This window comes from Oncorhynchus mykiss, chromosome 14, assembly GCF_057628025.1.
Source record: "Oncorhynchus mykiss isolate SJ-2025 chromosome 14, ASM5762802v1, whole genome shotgun sequence".
In the NCBI taxonomy this organism is placed as follows: Eukaryota; Metazoa; Chordata; class Actinopteri; order Salmoniformes; family Salmonidae; genus Oncorhynchus; species Oncorhynchus mykiss.
In genome coordinates this window covers 19629400-19647160 of record NC_143035.1, presented here as the reverse complement: position 1 = coordinate 19647160, position 17761 = coordinate 19629400, and the positions used below count along the sequence as shown (strand labels likewise).

The following is a 17761-nucleotide window of genomic DNA, read 5'->3' as shown; positions in this document are numbered from 1 at the left end:
AAATTCAATAGGTTTATGAATTCCTGTCACACGCAATACAGGAGGTGTATTAATGCTGGGCAGGAACCAAAACCTGCACACCCATTAGCTTCAGGTCCACTGCTGTTGTCCGAGCTGAGGCTTCAGCTTTGGAGGGATCAATCCTATGAACCCTATCAGGAATACCCCCCCCTCCCCTAGAGTTGCCACTCAAAGCCAGCCATTGTACCCCACATCCCCCCCACCCACCATGAGGTCAGCCAAGTAGGACCCCGGCATCCTCCTTCACTCAGGATCTGGCACAGGGAATAGGTCTGAGGAATTGAAAGACGGAGTAGATTGGAGGGTAAGGGGGGAAAATGGGTTGGGGTGGGTGGAGAAAGGGATAGTGTGGGAGGGATGGAGAGGGGGAGTGGAAGGGAGCAGGAGAGAGGAGTAGAGGAAGGGGGGCGAGAGGGACAGGAGGGTTTGAGGAAAAGAGAAGGGGCAGTGGAGAGGGAGAAAGAGGTGGTAGGTGTCAGCCATGAGGGGGAGGGGGGAAGAGAAACAGGGCTGGTCCAGGAGGTTCCTCCGGCAGACGGGAAGGAAAAGTCTTTCCTCAACCCTGGAAACTAGAGAAGCCACAGACAGGGTTACACTGTGCAGCTTAAAACACAGAGACAGAAGTAGAATATCAATTAGAATTGGAAAGAGGAAGTGAATGTACTTGTCCGTGTTGGAGGAATCATGGTGAAGGAGGGATCCAGATTGGAGGGGGTATTGGGGTGATCTCAACACAGTCTTTTTACATTGACGTGTGTGTGTGCATAAATTTGCATGCTTGTGCATTTGTGTGTCAAAGGAGGCGGAGTACACGGAGAGCCCCCAACGCAGCATACGGGACAGCGGCTACATCGACTGCTGGGACTCGGAGCGTAGCGACTCACTCTCCCCGCCTCGCCACGGCCGAGAGGACTCCTTCGACAGCCTGGACTCATTCGGCTCACGCTCCAGACAGACGCCCTCGCCGGACGTAGTGGTCGCCCGCGGCATTGGCAGTGATGGTAGGACGCTAGAAGCCCGGATGGGTCACACTGCGCACACAAGTCACATGCTTTTACTGTCTCATACTGTCTGGTGTTACCTGGGTCAAAACCTAACAGAAGAAAATGGACAAAACCGGGAGGGACTACCTGAACTTGAACTCTCATTTTCGTTGTAAAACATTTTCTGTTGCTAAATGGTGTGCACCCTGTTGTGTTACAGTGGCTTGCATAGCTGTAACTGTTTTGTTCATGTAGCTGTCATCACATAGTGACTTGCCTCATTCACCACCAATGGTTTATTCTGTGCACTTTAATGATGCATGTCAGGCATTTTCACCTACAGTGTCATTGGGGCAGGTGGTGGAATAGTCACCGTCAGCTGGTCTGAAACTAGCTACCCCTATTTGCTCTTTTCAACCTCCAATCTATGTGATCATCTGTCAGGGTATCTCCATCTCAGCCCAGCTCTGTTATTGACATATGTACAAAGGAGGTTTTGTGTTTATTCCTCGGGCCCAATGTTTAGGGCTGTTGCTGTGGGTTACGTCTCTTTGAAGGCCCTCTTGAAGAGACATGGAGAGAGAGAATTGAGATCAGGTGGTGGAGAGAGGAGATTGCAGTCTTGACTGACGGGTTGCAACATATTCTAGTGTAGCTGTTTTTTACATACCAATTCTTCAACTGTTACAATCTGTGGTGTTGCACTAGATGATACCTGAGAGTGATGCATATCAGTCACAGTGGGTGTGAGTGTTCTGTCTGTCATCTGTAGTGATGCACTAGAATTAAGATACCTGAGAGTGATCCATATCAGTCACAGTGGGTGTGGGTGTTTCTGCTTGTAATATAGGGGCATACTCAATTTTGTGCCTATATTTGTATGCACACCTAGGGACGCATGCACGTGCACACATACACCATTATTGATTGATATAATCCCTCTCCTCTCTTATACAGGCCTATGCTACCCTTGAGGACTATATTTTGTATATTAGCAGCTGCAATTTCAACACTAGACTAGCAAGCTCTCCATCGAAGGCACCAGAGGAAAAATAAGATGTGTGTTTTATGTATTTTCCAGGCAAGGAAAGAGAAGCCAAGAACTAGGTTCTGTATTTTAAAACTCTATGATGCTCCAACCAGAGCCTTTTAAAACCCTGATTGTTCAAGGGGGGGTTGAGATAAAATGAGACCTAACCATAACCACACAAGCCTAGCCTGCTTTCATCTTTTAATATGCGCACGTACACAGACATATATAAACTTAGCAAAAAAATAAATAAAAATGTCCTCTCACTGTCAGCTGCTTATTTTCAGAAAACTTAACGTGTAAATATTTGTATGAACATAAGATTCAACAACTGAGACATAAACTGAACAAGTTCCACAGACATGTGACTAACAGAAATGGAATAATGTGTCCCTGAATAAAGGGAGGGTCAAAAGTAAGTCAGTTTCTGGTGTGGCCACCAGCTGCATTAAGTACTGCAGTGCTTCTCCTCCTCATGGACTGCACCAGATTTTTTCTTGCTGTGAGACGTTACCCCACTCTTCCACCAAAGCACCTGCAAGTTCCCGGACATTTCTGTGGGGAATGGCCCTAGGCGCTCACCCTCCAATCCAACAGGTCCCAGACGTGCTCAATGGGCTCTTCGCTGGCATGGCAGAACACTGACATTCCTGTTTTGCAGGAAATCACACACAGAATGAGCAGTATGGCTGGTGGCAATGTCATGCTGGAGGGCTATGTCAGGATGAGCCTGCAGGAAGGGTACCACATGAGGGAGGAGGATGTCTTCCCTGTAACGCACAGTGTTGAGATTGCCTGCAATGACAAAAGCTCAGTCCGATGATGCTGTGACACACCGCCCCAGACCATGATGGACCCTCCACCTCCAAATCGATCCCGCTCCAGAGTACAGGCCTCGGTTTAACGCTCATTCCTTTGACGATAAACGTGAAACCGACCATCACCCCTGGGGAGACAAAACCGCAACTCATCAGTGAAGAGCACTTTTTGCCAGTCCTGTCTGGTCCAGCGACTGTGGGTTTGTGCCCATAGGTGACATTGTTGCCGGTGATGTCTGGTGAGGACCTGCCTTACAACAGGCCTACAAGCTCCCAGTCCAGCGTCTCTCAGCCTACTGTGGACAGTCTGAGCACTGATGGAGGGATTGTGCGTTCCTGGTGTAACTCGGGCAGTTGTTGCCATCCTGTACCTGTCCCGCAGGTGTGATGTTCGCATGTACCGATCCTGTGCAGGTGTTGTTACAAGTGGTCTTCCACTGTGAGGATGATCAGCTGTCCATCCCGTCTCCCTGTAGCGGCGTCTCACAGTACAGACATGGCAATTTATTGCCCTGGCCACATCTGCAGTACATACATACATGCAGACAACTCTCCCCCCCCCCCCCCCCCCCCCCCCACACACACACACATTACATACACTGTGTGTGCGCGTGTGTTTTCATTTTGGATGGTGCAATGGTGTCAGACAATGGATGGAAAGGATTAAAGCAACAGCTCTGCTTAAATGTCCATATTCCAATGCATCCGCCATGTTCACAATGGTCGCATGTAACATGCGATGCTGTGAGTAATGTTTCATGTCGGAAAGACGGACACGTCAACAGCTGTAAAAAAAGATTTATGCACTGCAAGGAAGACATAAATGGAGTCTGAATTCTAGCTTGACTGAAACTGAAGATGTTTTTTAACTTCATGCTAGTCATAAGTGACCATAGGAAGTAGGTAAGTAGTATCACACAGTATAATTGTCAAAGCAACCTCTTAACTTTTAATGGAGGCTCGTAAAAGGTTGCAATGTTTCACCAAGTGTTTTGGCTGAGATTCTGAGAACTAAAAGCAACACATGGGCTGAGACCAATATTCCTGTCGAGGGCTAGGGTGTGTTATTGTTTAGAAGGAAGTGGGGAGGAAATGTCTGTGTCGATGGGTGAAAGTGCTCAGAGCTGGATTTTTGGTTTGCAGGAAAACGACTTACAGTAGTGAGTGCGTACATTTTCATATTTGTTTATACTGGTCCCCCGTGGGAATCAAACCCACAACCCTGGCATTGTAAGTGCCACGCTCTACCAACTGAGCCACACAGGACCACGTTATGTTTGCTATCGGTTTGTAGGGAAAAGCTGAGTTGATGTTTAGTTGATGTGTTTGCTATTCGTTTGTAAAGATGTTTTGTTATTGGTTTGTTGCAAAAGGTGTTGAGAGGTTTGTTCTATTGGATTGAAAGGAAACATTGAGTTGTTGGTGTTTTTTTTGTATTGGTTTATAGGGAAACGTTGAGCAATAGATGCTGGGTAAAGCCATGTAGGTAAACATTGAGTGGTTTTAGTGAGGCCAGCTGTACGTTAAAGATGTTCACTGTCCTAACCACAGTGCCTCGTCCAGGCCATCTCCAACCCTGGGCTCATCTAACTCTAATTGACTCTGGAACAGTTCCAGGAGACCTCCTGGAGGCCCACACACTTGGTCTGAGAACAGCAGGACAGAGATCAGCCAATGATGAGGCTCCCAATCATGACTGTTTATACAAATTAGCTACAGTTTTCCATGGTCCAGGCCTTCCTTAAACTGCTATCACCATTCTGCTCTCAAACTCACTGTGGAAGCTAACTCAGAGGATTTTAATTTCGTCTCCAAAAGAAATGTGATAATGGCAGCCCTCTTTTGTCAGGGGTTATGTAAATCAACGCACACTGTGGATAAATCGACATCTTTGTGTTACTTGCAAGAGGCCACTTCTGTACTCTCTTCCCTATTCTAGTCTTCACTCTTCTCTATTCCTCCCTCTTCTATTCGTCCCTGTTAACAGTAGTCCACATGTTTACATTTTAGTAATTTAGCAGACGCTCTTATCCAGAGAGACTTACAGGAGCAATTGGAGTTAAGTGCCTGGCTCAAGGGCACATCAACATATTTTTCACCTAGTAGGCTCTGGGATTCGAACAAGCAACCTTTCAGTTACTGGCCCAACATTCTTAACCGCTATGCTACCTGCCATTTACTGTGAACATGTGGTTTACTGTTGACAGGAGACCACAGGAGGTTGACAGGAGACCACAGGAGGTTGACAGGAGACCACAGGAGGTTGACAGGAGACCACAGGAGGTTGACAGGAGACCACAGGAGGTTGACAGGAGACCACAGGAGGTTGACAGGAGACCACAGGAGGTTGACAGGAGACCACAGGAGGTTGACAGGAGACCACAGGAGGTTGACAGGAGACCACAGGAGGTTGACAGGAGACCACAGGAGGTTGACAGGAGACCACAGGAGGTTGACAGGAGACCACAGGAGGTTGACAGGAGACCACAGGAGGTTGACAGGACACCACAGGAGGTTGACAGGAGACCACAGGAGGTTGACAGGCGACCACAGGAGGTTGACAGGCGACCACAGGAGGTTGACAGGCGACCACAGGAGGTTGACAGGCGACCACAGGAGGTTGACAGGCGACCACAGGAGGTTGACAGGCGACCACAGGAGGTTGACAGGAGACCACAGGAGGTTGACAGGAGACCACAGGAGGTTGACAGGAGACCACAGGAGGTTGACAGGAGACCACAGGAGGTTGACAGGAGGTTGACAGGAGGTTGACAGGAGGTTGACAGGAGGTTGACAGGGGACCACAGGTCAGTTGGTATGGGCTGCATGCATGAGTGGCACCTGCTTATGGTTCCAATTGAAGCTGTTGAAGGGTTAAACCCCTCCACTTTACAACCTACGGTCAATTTGAAGCAGAAGTACCTTAAGGCCTCTATAGTCTTCATCCGTCAAAAAGTGAATGTTTGCGTCCCAAATGGCATCCTCTGGTCAAAAGTAGTGCACTTTGAAGGGGAAATAGGGTGCCATTTGGGAAGCATAAATCTCTAAGTGGAGAAGGGGAGGACCTTAAAGGATGAATTTATGTGGCGGAGAGGGGGGAAGACCTTAAGCGATGAGGTTCTGCACATCCAAATGTTACTATTTTGGGTTAATTTGATGGTTGACAAGAGCAATCAAACAGTAGCTACCTTCAGCCATAATAAGTATACTGTACAGTTTGTTTAAGAAAGCCTAGAAAGGTGCATAGGTGGTAAAAGAGAGACTTCACTGGCAGACTGCTAAGTCACATGATCATCTAGGCCAGGTACTGGGGGACTCCTGAATGTACTGGTGTTCTTTTAAACTGATTCTTGTGGTTTATTTCCATTTTAACGGTATATGGCTATATCAGACTCAGAGCTCTTAAAGCCACAATCTAGAAAGTTTTCTGCTGTTCAATGGTAAATTTAATTGATACTGGGGTGTTTCTAGCTTACCTCTAGACTAATCTCAGTAACGTCTATCCAAATTGAGAGGTCAGTGGTTGGATAGCATCATTAAAATGAAAACCAATGAAGAAAGTGGTCCTTTTAGACCAGGATTGGGAAACGCTGATGTCTAATTTTAAAAACCTAAGCAGTTGTTGCCCCACCCACCGAGAGAGAAATGTTTCATGGGGGTACTGTGGTGGTTTAAGTCACTCTCCCTCTTTTGTACCCACCAGGCCGTGGCAGCGACTCGGAGTCCGACGCCGGACCCCACGGGGGCAGGAAGCTGCCAGACGTGCGCAAGGATGACATGCTGGCTCGGCGGACCTCGGTGAGCGAGCCCCGCGTGATGGTGCCCTTCAATCAGTACCTGCCCAACAAGAGCAACGCCAGTGGCTACGTGCCCACACCGCTGCGCAGGAAAAGGGGTGACCACGAGAGCCGGGAGGAGGGCAGTGGAGGGGGTGGAGGCAGCCGCAAGAGCTGGAGTACCGCCACTTCGCCCATAGGAGGCGATATACCCTTCAGGTGAGCATTGGTGATGTAATAAAAGTGATAGATAGATTGGAACAGAGCCTACTACCACTACTAAGTGGAATGCTAGTATGGATATTCGATCGTAGCCATGGTGTAATTTGGTAAATGTGTTGGCACTCTTTTCTCCAGGAAAACTTGATATTTTTAACTCATGTATGTCACTTGCTACACTTTGACAGACCAGTTCAGACAGACCCAAGCCAATAGATAGTGGGAGGTGTTTCAATAGCAGTAGGAGACCAGCACCATATATGCTAATATTGTATTTGTCATATATTGAAAAAGTACCTCTCATACGCTATTGTTCAAAATGATAACTGTTCTCCAAAATACTCATCACCACTCGATTCCTTCCTGAGATGATTCTCTGGATGAGGCCCATATTGAGATGATTAGCTTTATTTACACAGCAAGAGAGGAGGTTGGTGCACACACCTTAGCAGCTCGTTAGCCTAGTGTTATTTTTTAGCTACAGATAACACGAGCCTAATGGGCCATCAATCTAAACATTAGCCAAAATGCTAAGGGTTCGTTCTGTTATTAGCATTGAAACAAAAGAAACTCGGAGCCCTTATTCTTTATTTTCTAGAAGTGTCGGCATGTGGTGATGGACTGCTTCTCTCCATAACACCGATATGTTGTTTCTTCCACCAGACCTGACACACCACTTCGAAAACCGCTACCTTCAGCCAATTTTCCTTCATATTGTAATTCCCCCAACGCACAAAAGAGACTGGGAATGTCTTGTCTGATGTGGAACATGCATGTTTAAAGAGATTTTCCTGTACTTTTGTATACTATTTAGCCAGTAGTTCTGAGAGTAGTTCAAAAAATGTCTTTGAAAATTACCTAACGTAGCACGCAATTTTCCAGATATGCAGACGTGCAACACGTCATTGCTCGCTCTCTCCCTCTGCTGTGGGTGCGTCGTGTGTATTGATAGCTGTATTTCTTATGGCGAGAGGCTGAAGCTCATTGGTTGCACTTAAATTGCTAGGGGGCTGGCCCACATGGGGGAAAATGTGGCATCCAGAAAAACAGTTGCTTTCAAACTAGGGATTCTGTGGATAATTAAGGTAAAACAGTAATTCTGCTCATAGATTATTAGTGTATGAACCACACATTGACACATCCAGCTCAAAGCGTGAGGTTTAAAAAATACTTAGTCACCAAAGTTCTGGAGCATGTCTTTAAGAATAGGAAAAATATATATATTTTTAGTACTGTTGTGGCATGAATGGAGGATCTGATATAGACCAAATGTGTGTTTGATTGACCAAGGCCGAAGCACTCAGAGAAAAGCCAGCAACAGGCAAGACATTTGCTATGCAGACACAGATAGGTGACTCTTAAAATGTGTGAGCCACTTTGGCTACTATATGACCCTGTTGAGTGTTAGAAACCGATATCAAAACAGCGTATTGAGGTTTTCATGAAACTAAAATATGGCTTGTTTCACTCATCTTGTAATATTTCAGTAGATGGCTGAAATCTGGTGTGTGTGCGTTTATGAGCATGTGTGTGAGCGTGCTTGCATGTGTGCACACAGAGTACATGCATATATACTGTACAAACACATACATACATACATACATACATACATACATAAACTCAGCAAAAAAAGAAACGACCCTGTCTTTCAAAGATAATTCTTAAAAATCCAAATAACTTCACAGATCTTCATTGTAAAGGGTTTAAACAATGTTTCCCATGCTTGTTCAATGAACCATAAACAACTAATGAACATGCACCTGTGGAACGGTCATTAAGACACTAACAGCTTACAGACTGTAGGCAATTAAGGTCACAGTTATGAAAACTTAGGACACTACAGAGGCCTTTCTACTGACTCTGAAAAACACCAGAAGAAAATTGCCCAGGGTCCCTGCTCATCTGCGTGAACATGCCATAGGCATGCTACAAGGAGGCATGAGGATTGCAGATGTGGCCAGGGCAATAAATTGCAATGTCCATACTGTGAGACGCCTAAGACAGCACTACAGGGAGACAGCACAGACAGCTGATCGTCCTCGCAGTGGCAGACCACGTGTAACAACATCTGCACATGATTGGTACATCCGAACATCACACCTGCAGGACAGCTACAGGATGGCAACAACAACTGCCCGAGTTACACCAGGAACGCACAATCCTTCCATCAATGACCCTCCAGCATGACAATACCACCAGCCATACTGCTTGTTCTGTGTGTGATTTCCTGCAAGACTGGAAAGTCAGTGTTCTGCCATGGCCAGCGAAGAGCTCAAATCTCAATCCCATTGAGCATGTCTGGGACCTGTTGGATCGGAGGTTGAGGGCTAGGGCCATTCCCCCCAGAAATGTCCGGGAACTGGCAAATCTGGTGCAGTCCATGATTCAGGGACACATTATTCAATTTCTGTTAGTCACATGTCTGTGGAACTTGTTCAGTTTATGTCTGTTGTTGAATCTTGTTATGTTCATACAAATATTTACACATTTAAGTTTGCTTAAAATAAACGCAGTTGACAGTGAGAGGACGTTTCTTTTTTTGCTGAGTTTACATGCATACATATGAGTGTGTTTGTTTACACTAGACGTCACCTACTAAATCGGGCCTTTGCTCCAACAGTGCATCTGACCTTGTTGACATGGCATGGTTTGACTTTAAGCTTATTAGTTTAAACCAGACTTTAGATGTAACACCTACACACCACTCTCACACGATGACGAATACAGGCTTCGCAATACGCATGGCTTCGTAATACGCAGGCTTCGCAATAGTGTTGGAAGGATGACTGGCTTCCAGCTGGATTCATTCAGCAAACATCGTATTTCCTCTCCGTGTGTGTGTCTCAACGCAAGGTTGTAATTGGAAAGAGTTAAACCTGTAAGTGGAAGTCAACAAGGAGCAAGTGTGAGCAGAGCAAGCAAGTGTGTCTCTGTGTGTTTACATGTGGGTGTGCAATTGTAGATCCTAAGGTCATGCTAACCCTATCTGAGTAAATATATGAGGACGTGTGCATGTGTCAGTGCATTTCTACACCTGTCTGTGCGCTTGAATGAGATCATGAGATTGGCTTGAGCTTTTCACCGAGGTCATCGGGTCCCTGACCGACCAATACCAAACAGTACATTATTCTTCATTCAGCTTGTTCTGCTTTTCAGTGACTCTTTATTCAAATGTTTTGAGATTTTTATTACATCATTATAATGTGTGATCTGTTAATTAGCTATTTTTTCCTTCCACATGTTTCCATTGGTGTGTTGCTTTTTGGTACTCCCATTGTCATTGTGCATATGATCACATTATCACTGTGTTTTGTGGTAATGCTTGCATGTTTCACATGCCTTGTGGCTTTGAATGTGCTACGCTGTGTTAGCGTTGCATGTTGGTGTTGTGATTGCCGCTTGTGTGTGTGTGTGTGTGTGTGTGTAACAGTCCAACCGAACTCCCCAACCTAGACGTACCCCCAGTTATAGCTCCTATTGAGCTCCAAGCCCAACCCCTTCCCCAACCACAGAATCAGTCAGAAGAACAACACAGGGGTGAGGAAGAAATGGAGGAGAGAAAAGAGGAGGAAGGGAGGTTGACTCCGGCATGCCCGTGGAGACAGGAGTGGAAGGAGGAGTATGAGCTTCACTCCTACACCCCCCCTCAGCGCTCACAGACCCCCACACTCAACCACAGGGAGACTGCTATACACCTGACTGTGACTGCTGAGCAAAGGTGCCGATCACTGTGTGCCCTAACTCCTAAAGCTAAAACAATAACCCCTTACCAAAACAATCCCCAGATGAAACTTTCCCTTAGTCTCTATTGTCTCATCAAGCCACAGTTCCAATGACCCTAACTTAATTAACCCTCTTTAGGATATCTCTGTAAAATATATTGAGCCAATTTGATTTCCTTATATTGTTTTGGTGATGACACCTTCAAACACACCCATGCAGATACTTCTAAAGACAACTACTTACACAAACTCAGGGAGATTCAGTGAACCATTTCATAAGAGCGTAACTTTTCCTGTTATTTTCCGACAAGGACATGACTGATGCTTATTTGGGGCCGTAGTGAGTTGAATTTGGATCCACCCTATGAATAGGTCTGCTTTCTCTGGCCTCGATATCTGAAGACCTGGCTTGTCACTATGTTGGCTGACTAAACACACTAAAGATGAAATAGGACTTGTGTACAGGGCATGTTCCAAGTCTGTGTCCTAAATGGCACACTATTCCTGATATAGTGCACTGTGTGCCCTGGTCAAAAGTAGGGGCACTATATAGGTAATACGGTGCTATTTAGGACATACCCAAGAGTTATTCTGGGGAGGTACGAAGAACATTCCAAACATAAGCTGTGCTGTGGCCTAGTGTTTTTGTTGGCATTGGACACAGCTGCCCTCTTTCGCTGCATGTGAAAACCAAGCTCAGAAGTTTGGGGTTTTGGTGTTTGCCAGGAGTCTGCAATGTTTGTTCTTTTTTATTTCTGATGAGTCGCTCTATGTGTTCCTGGCAGTTGTTTTGACATCCGTCCTGTAGCAACTTCTTATGGCCTTCTGCCTGTTAGTTGTTTGTAACTGTAATCAACAGTAGCCATTCTAGTCATTTAACATACGCTCTTATCCAGAACGACTGTCGGTGCTTTCAACTAAAATCAAATCAAATGTTATTAGTCACATGCGCTGAATACAACAGCCTTACAGTGAAATGCTTACTTATGAGCCTCTAACCAGCAATGCAGTTTAAAAAACCCCAGATAAGAATAAGAAATAAAAGTAACAAGTAATTTAAGAGCAGCAGTAAAATAACAATAGCGAGACTATACAGGGGGGGTACCGGTACAGAGTCGATGTGCGTGGGCACCGGTTAGTTGAGATAATATGTACATGTAGGTAGAGTTATTAAATTCTTCTTTCGATCTGTTGGGTCGGTATGCAAATTGGAGTGGGTCTAGGGTTTCTGGGATAATGGTGTTGATGTGAGCCATGACCAGCCTTTTCAAAGCACTTCACGGCCACATCCGACGAGCATCAGAGCCGGTGTAGTATTATTCGATCTTAGTCCTGTATTGACGCTTTGCCTGTTTGGTGGTTCATCGAAGGGCATTGTGGGATTTCTTATTAGCTTCCGGGTTAGAGTTCCGCTCCTTGAAAGAGGCAGCTTTAGCTCAGTGCGGATGTTGCCTGTAATCTATGGCTTCTGGTTGGGGTATGTACGTACGGTCACTGTGGGGACGACTGCATCGATGCACTTATTGATGAAGCCAATGACTGATGTGGAGCACTCTTCAATGCCATCGGAGGAATCTCGGAACATATTCCTGTCTGTGCTAGCAAAACAGTCCTGTAGCTTAGCATCTTAACCACATTTTTATTGATCTAGTCACTGGTGTGTCTTGCTTAAATTTTTGCTTGTAAGCAGGAATCTGAACGATAGTATTATGGCCAGATTTGCCAAATAGAGGGTGACGGAGAGCTTTGTATGCGTCTTTGTGTGTGGCGTAATGGTGGTCCAGAGTGTTTTGTTTTTGTTTTTTTTCTTCCTGTGGTTGCACATTTAACATGCTGATAGAAATTTGGTAAACCAGATTTAAGTTTCCCTGCATTCAAGTCCCCGGCTACTAGATGCTTTAATCTTATGCGTAGGTCATCTATTTTATTCTCAAAAGATTGCACGTTTGCTAGCAGAATGGAAGGAAGTGGGGGTTTATTCGATCGCCTATGAATTCTCAGAAGGCAGCCCACCCTTTGGCCACTTTTTCTCCACCTTCTCTTTACGCAAATCACAGGGATCTGGGCCTGTTCCCCAGAAAGCAGTATATCGTCACGTCGGGCTCATCAGACTCGTTAATAGAAAAAAAGGACTCTGTCAGTCCGTGGTGAGTAATTGCAGTCCTGATGTCCAAAAGTTATTTTTGGTCATAAGAGGACGGTAGCGGCAACATTATGTAAAAAAACAAGTTACAAAAAAGCGCTAATAAACAAACAAAAACACACATAATCGGTTGGGGACACATAACATCTTCCTTCTTCTTCGGCACCATTATTGTAAAATAGGTCATAGGTAAAACAACCACCAATGTGCATTACAAGAGGCTATTTGAGATGCGCAAACTCAAATGGAATTAATTTGTTCCCTTGTTTCTGGATAGAAGGGTGTTACAGTGGGGCAAAAAAGTATTTAGTCAGTCACCAATTGTGCAAGTTCTCCCACTTAAAAAGATGAGAGGCCTGTAATTTTCATCATAGGTACACTTCAACTATGACAGACAAAATGAGAAAAAAAAATCCAGAAAATCACATTGTACGATTTTTTTATGAATTTATTTGCAAATTATGGTGGAAAATAAGTATTTGGTCAATAACAAAAGGTTATCTCAATACTTATATACTTATATATATAATGTTATATACCCTTTGTGGGCAATGACAGAGGTCAAATGTTTTCTGTAAGTCTTCACAAGGTTTTCACACACTGTTGCTGGTATTTTGGCCCATTCCTCCATGCAGATCTCCTCTAGAGCAGTGATGTTGCTGGGCAACACAGACTTTCAACTCCTTCCAAAGATTTTCTATGGGGTTGAGATCTGGAAACTGGCTAGGCCATTCCAGGACCTTGAAATGCTTCTTACGAAGCCACTCCTTCGTTGCCTGGGCAGTGTGTTTGGGATCATTGTCATGCTGAAAGACCCAGCCACGTTTCATCTTCAATGCCCTTGCTGATGGAAGGAGGTTTTCACTCAAAATCTCACGATACATGGCCCCATTCATTATTTCCTTTACACGGATCAGTCGTCCTGGTCCCTTTGCAGAAAAACAGCCCCAAAGCATGATGTTTCCACCCCCATGCTTCACAGTAGGTATGGTGTTCTTTGGATACAACTCAGCATTATTTGTCCTCCAAACACGACGAGTTGAGTTTTTACCAAAAAGTTATATTTTGGTTTCATCTGACCATATGACATTCTCCCAATCTTCTTCTGGATCATCCAAATGCTCTCTAGCAAACTTCAGATGGGCCTGGACATGTACTGGCTTAAGCAGGGGGACACGTCTGGCACTGCAGGATTTGAGTCCCTGGAGATCTTGCGTGGAGACCCAGATCGAAGGAAATTATCAGTGGTCTTGTATGTCTTCCATTTCCTAATATTTGCTCCCACAGTTGATTTCTTCAAACCAAGCTGCTTACCTATTGCAGATTCAGTCTTCCCAGCCTGGTGCAGGTCTACAATTTTGTTTCTGGTGTCCTTTGACAGCTCTTTGGTCTTGGCCATAGTGGAGTTTGGAGTGTGACTGTTTGAGGTTGTGGACAGGTGTCTTTTATACTGATAACAAGTTCAAACAGGTGCCATTAATATAGGTAACGAGTGGAGGACAGAGGAGCCTCTTAAACAAGAAGTTACAGGTCTGTGAGAGCCAGAAATCTTGCTTGTTTGTAGGTTGACCAAATGCTTATTTTCCACCATAATTTGCAAATAAATTCATTAAAAATCCGACTGATTTTCTGAAATTTTTTCCCTCATTTTGTCTTTCATAGTTGAAGTGTACCTATGATAAAAATTACAGGCCTCTCTCATCTTTTTAAGTGGGAGAACTTGCACAATTGCTGGCTGACTGAATACTTTTTTGCCCCACTGTATATCTCCTTTCGACAGAGATTGACCTAATGAAGAGTATTTTTCTGATTTGATCACCTAGGCAACATGGTGCTATTAGCAGAGTCAATATTCACATAACAAGAAGGAATTCCCCTCGACCGCCCCCATAAAATGGGGAACACAAAAAAAATTCCAATGTAAAAGAGCCAACTTCGTCAACATAAATAACAAAACATGCCAAAAATCTGATGTGGTGTTCAATGTATATGTAACCAGGTCAAAATCCCTGACATGCAGTTCACAATACTCCCACGTAGGGAAATGGAGCCTGCGATAAGAGCCCTGTGGCTTCAGGCTATTCACCATAGGAGAGTGGGAAATGTGGGGACCCGGTGTCCAAGTAGACTACATGTAGCTAGCTATGTGTGTGTAAAACATTTAATCAGAGGTAAGACATTTAACTTGTTTAGTACAGTCCTTTTGCACCCACTTACTACTTGTAGCTGTAGTCTGTTTGTAGTCACGTGGCTGCTAGCACCGTCATGAAAAGGGGCATGAGGGAAGCCCTACAATATAGTTGCCAACCATATTTTTCAGTGATATCTGTTATTGGCTCTTTGATTTGTTGCTAGATTACATTTTGTGGTTGCTGCAACAAAGTCACCGTACCAATTTGCGGTCCCCGAATTAGCGTTTTCTTGGGTCCCCTTTCCCGCCAGATCCCCCTCTCCTGGTGCTTCTCTGCCTGTGTGTGCGTCGTTGCTGTGGCTTCTGTTAGTTGTTTGCAGCAGAATTCAGTGGGAAAAATCGCTAAATGCAATTAAAACCATAGCAACCCTCGTTGTCAAAAGTCCCCAAAGGCAGCCTGAAAAATAGTTGAGTTTGTCGCTAGAATCTTTTACCAATAAAAGTCGAAGGGCTGAAAACTCGCTAGATATAGCGACAAAGTCGCTAAGTTGGCAACACTGAGCTCGGGAGAAGGCAATGTTTAAAAGTAATCTTTAGACATGTTGTACAGTTCCTAAAGGTTGTTTTTAATTGACTAAAACAAGCAGATGACAAGAAAATTGCATTTAAACGTTTCTGTTGTGAGTCAATGGGGTAACCTAGGTAACCACAGGTTGTTTTCCCCAGAGATAGGCAGGGCTGCTACGATCTATCTAATACCGAATCGGTCTATGGCACTGGTTGGAGATAATCAGCAAGTCACTATGCTGCCCTTGTATATTGGAAACACGTTGGTTGTTCAAGCACATACACACACACACATTTTATATAGACGCAGCCTTGCACGCACACACCAAATACTTGTCATTGTCTAGCTAGCCTACCCATACTGTGTTACAGTATTTGACAACCCACCCTCAGGAAGTAGAAAATGAGGGGTCCTTCCACCCCTGACAAGGGCTGGGATATGGCGTACCCTTCTCATTGCCTGAAAAGATGTACGCATTCTCAATGGCACACATTAGATGTCTTCTGTCATTGAAAAAAATATGTCCACATTTTCAATGGTAACGGTGTGATAATGATAATGACTGGTAGAATGTAAGGCCTAGTATAATATGAGTGGGGAGAAAAATCATTTTTAGTATGTTGAACCATGTATTGACCATTTTTATTAAGAGTGGGGCTATTTAAGTTAACTGCGCCTATGTTTCAAGCAAAGAATAAAATTAAAAAATCCCCGGGGGAGGGTTTTACCAAAGCAGACTAGCTATAGCTATTGTGGGTTTTCTCTCAATACAATCTTTGTGAGTCACTAGTGTTTTGTCTGCTTTTCTTCACAAATCTACCTTCCAGCTGTACTAATGTGAGTTTTTATAATAGGATATTGTGTTTGGGTATGATTCTGCATCTGTGTTTGAAATGGTTCCACAACCCTTATGAACAAACCCATTCGAGTCTATGCCAATGTCTAAATATTACGATTATTACAGGATGGGCACGGTTATCTAATATCCGATATCTGAATGGATGTTATTATTCGATTACTTGAGTGAGTTCATTTTTGGATCACTTTTTTTGTTCTGCCTATTTTAATGCTTAATGAATTAAATTAGATAATCCTTGTGATATTGTTACCTGTCATTACCTGTCATTTGAGATACTTAATAAAACAAACTATTTAATATAGTTTTTAGTGGCGTATTTGGCCCTCCAGGCTGCCCTGACATCGGTATGCTATTTTCCCCACTTCAAATAGAAATTACAAGCGTGCACCGAACAGTTTCCAAAAGACCTGAAATCGATCAATGTATGACACTCACCAGAAAACCTTCTGGTAACAGAATCAATTATATTATGGCAAAAATCAGACTTCTCTTTGACTGTTGGGTGGTTCCACCTCAAAAAGAACAAGGAAGTGTTTTGACACTGACAATCTCAGATTGTTCTGAAAAAGTTTGTTAGAGACAGTTAAGATAAGCATTTGTGGAACATAATTCCTTAGAGATTAAATTATATTTCAAAAGAATTAAGCTAATTTGTTGTGCCCAAATTGGCCATTTGAATTCATAAGATTCAGATAATATTCAATAAATATAGTACCAAATAATTTTCTAACAATGAGTAAGACATGAGGAATCCAGAGAAATTGGCAAGTCACCCACAGACCCCCCACACCTCACGTCAATCTCACCCCAAAAACAAGTACAGTGCCTTGCGAAAGTATTCGGCCCCCTTGAACTTTGCGACCTTTTGCCACATTTCAGGCTTCAAACATAAAGATATAAAACTGTATTTTTTTGTGAAGAATCAACAACAAGTGAGACACAATCATGAAGTGGAACGACATTTATTGGATATTTCAAACTTTTTTAACAAATCAAAAAGTGAAAAATTGGGCGTGCAAAATTATTCAGCCCCCTTAAGTTAATACTTTGTAGCGCCACCTTTTGCTGTGATTACAGCTGTAAGTCGCTTGGGGTATGTCTCTATCAGTTTTGCACATCGAGAGACTGAAATTTTTTCCCATTCCTACTTGCAAAACAGCTCGAGCTCAGTGAGGTTGGATGGAGAGCATTTGTGAACAGCAGTTTTCAGTTCTTTCCACAGATTCTCGATTGGATTCAGGTCTGAACTTTGACTTGGCCATTCTAACACCTGGATATGTTTATTTTTGAACCATTCCATTGTAGATGTTGCTTTATATTTTGGATCATTGTCTTGTTGGAAGACAAATCTCCGTCCCAGTCTCAGGTCTTTTGCAGACTCCATCAGGTTTTCTTCCAGAATGGTCCTGTATTTGGCTCCATCCATCTTCCCATCAATTTTAACCATCTTCCCTGTCCCTGCTGAAGAAAAGCAGGCCCAAACCATGATGC

The 17761-nt window shown here is 44.0% G+C and overlaps 1 protein-coding gene and 1 non-coding gene across 23 annotated transcripts in view; one reads left to right on the top strand and one right to left on the bottom strand.

The window, feature by feature from the left end:
* The window catches only part of limch1b (LIM and calponin homology domains 1b), a 151308-nt gene that overhangs the window by 99236 nt on the left and 34311 nt on the right, over positions 1–17761 (top strand). For 21 of the 22 annotated variants that reach the window (XM_090198542.1, XM_036943110.2, XM_090198548.1 and 18 more), the window contains exons 7-8: positions 821–1022; positions 6556–6847. In XM_090198542.1, the coding sequence (XP_090054668.1) occupies positions 821–1022; positions 6556–6847 (494 nt within the window). Of the gene's footprint in view, positions 1–820; positions 1023–6555; positions 6848–10277; positions 10566–17761 lie in introns of all 22 variants that reach the window. The other variant, XM_090198552.1, reaches the window with a different exon arrangement.
* On the bottom strand, positions 4045–4120 carry trnav-uac (transfer RNA valine (anticodon UAC)). The gene has a single exon. It is a non-coding gene; the product is annotated as a tRNA-Val (tRNA).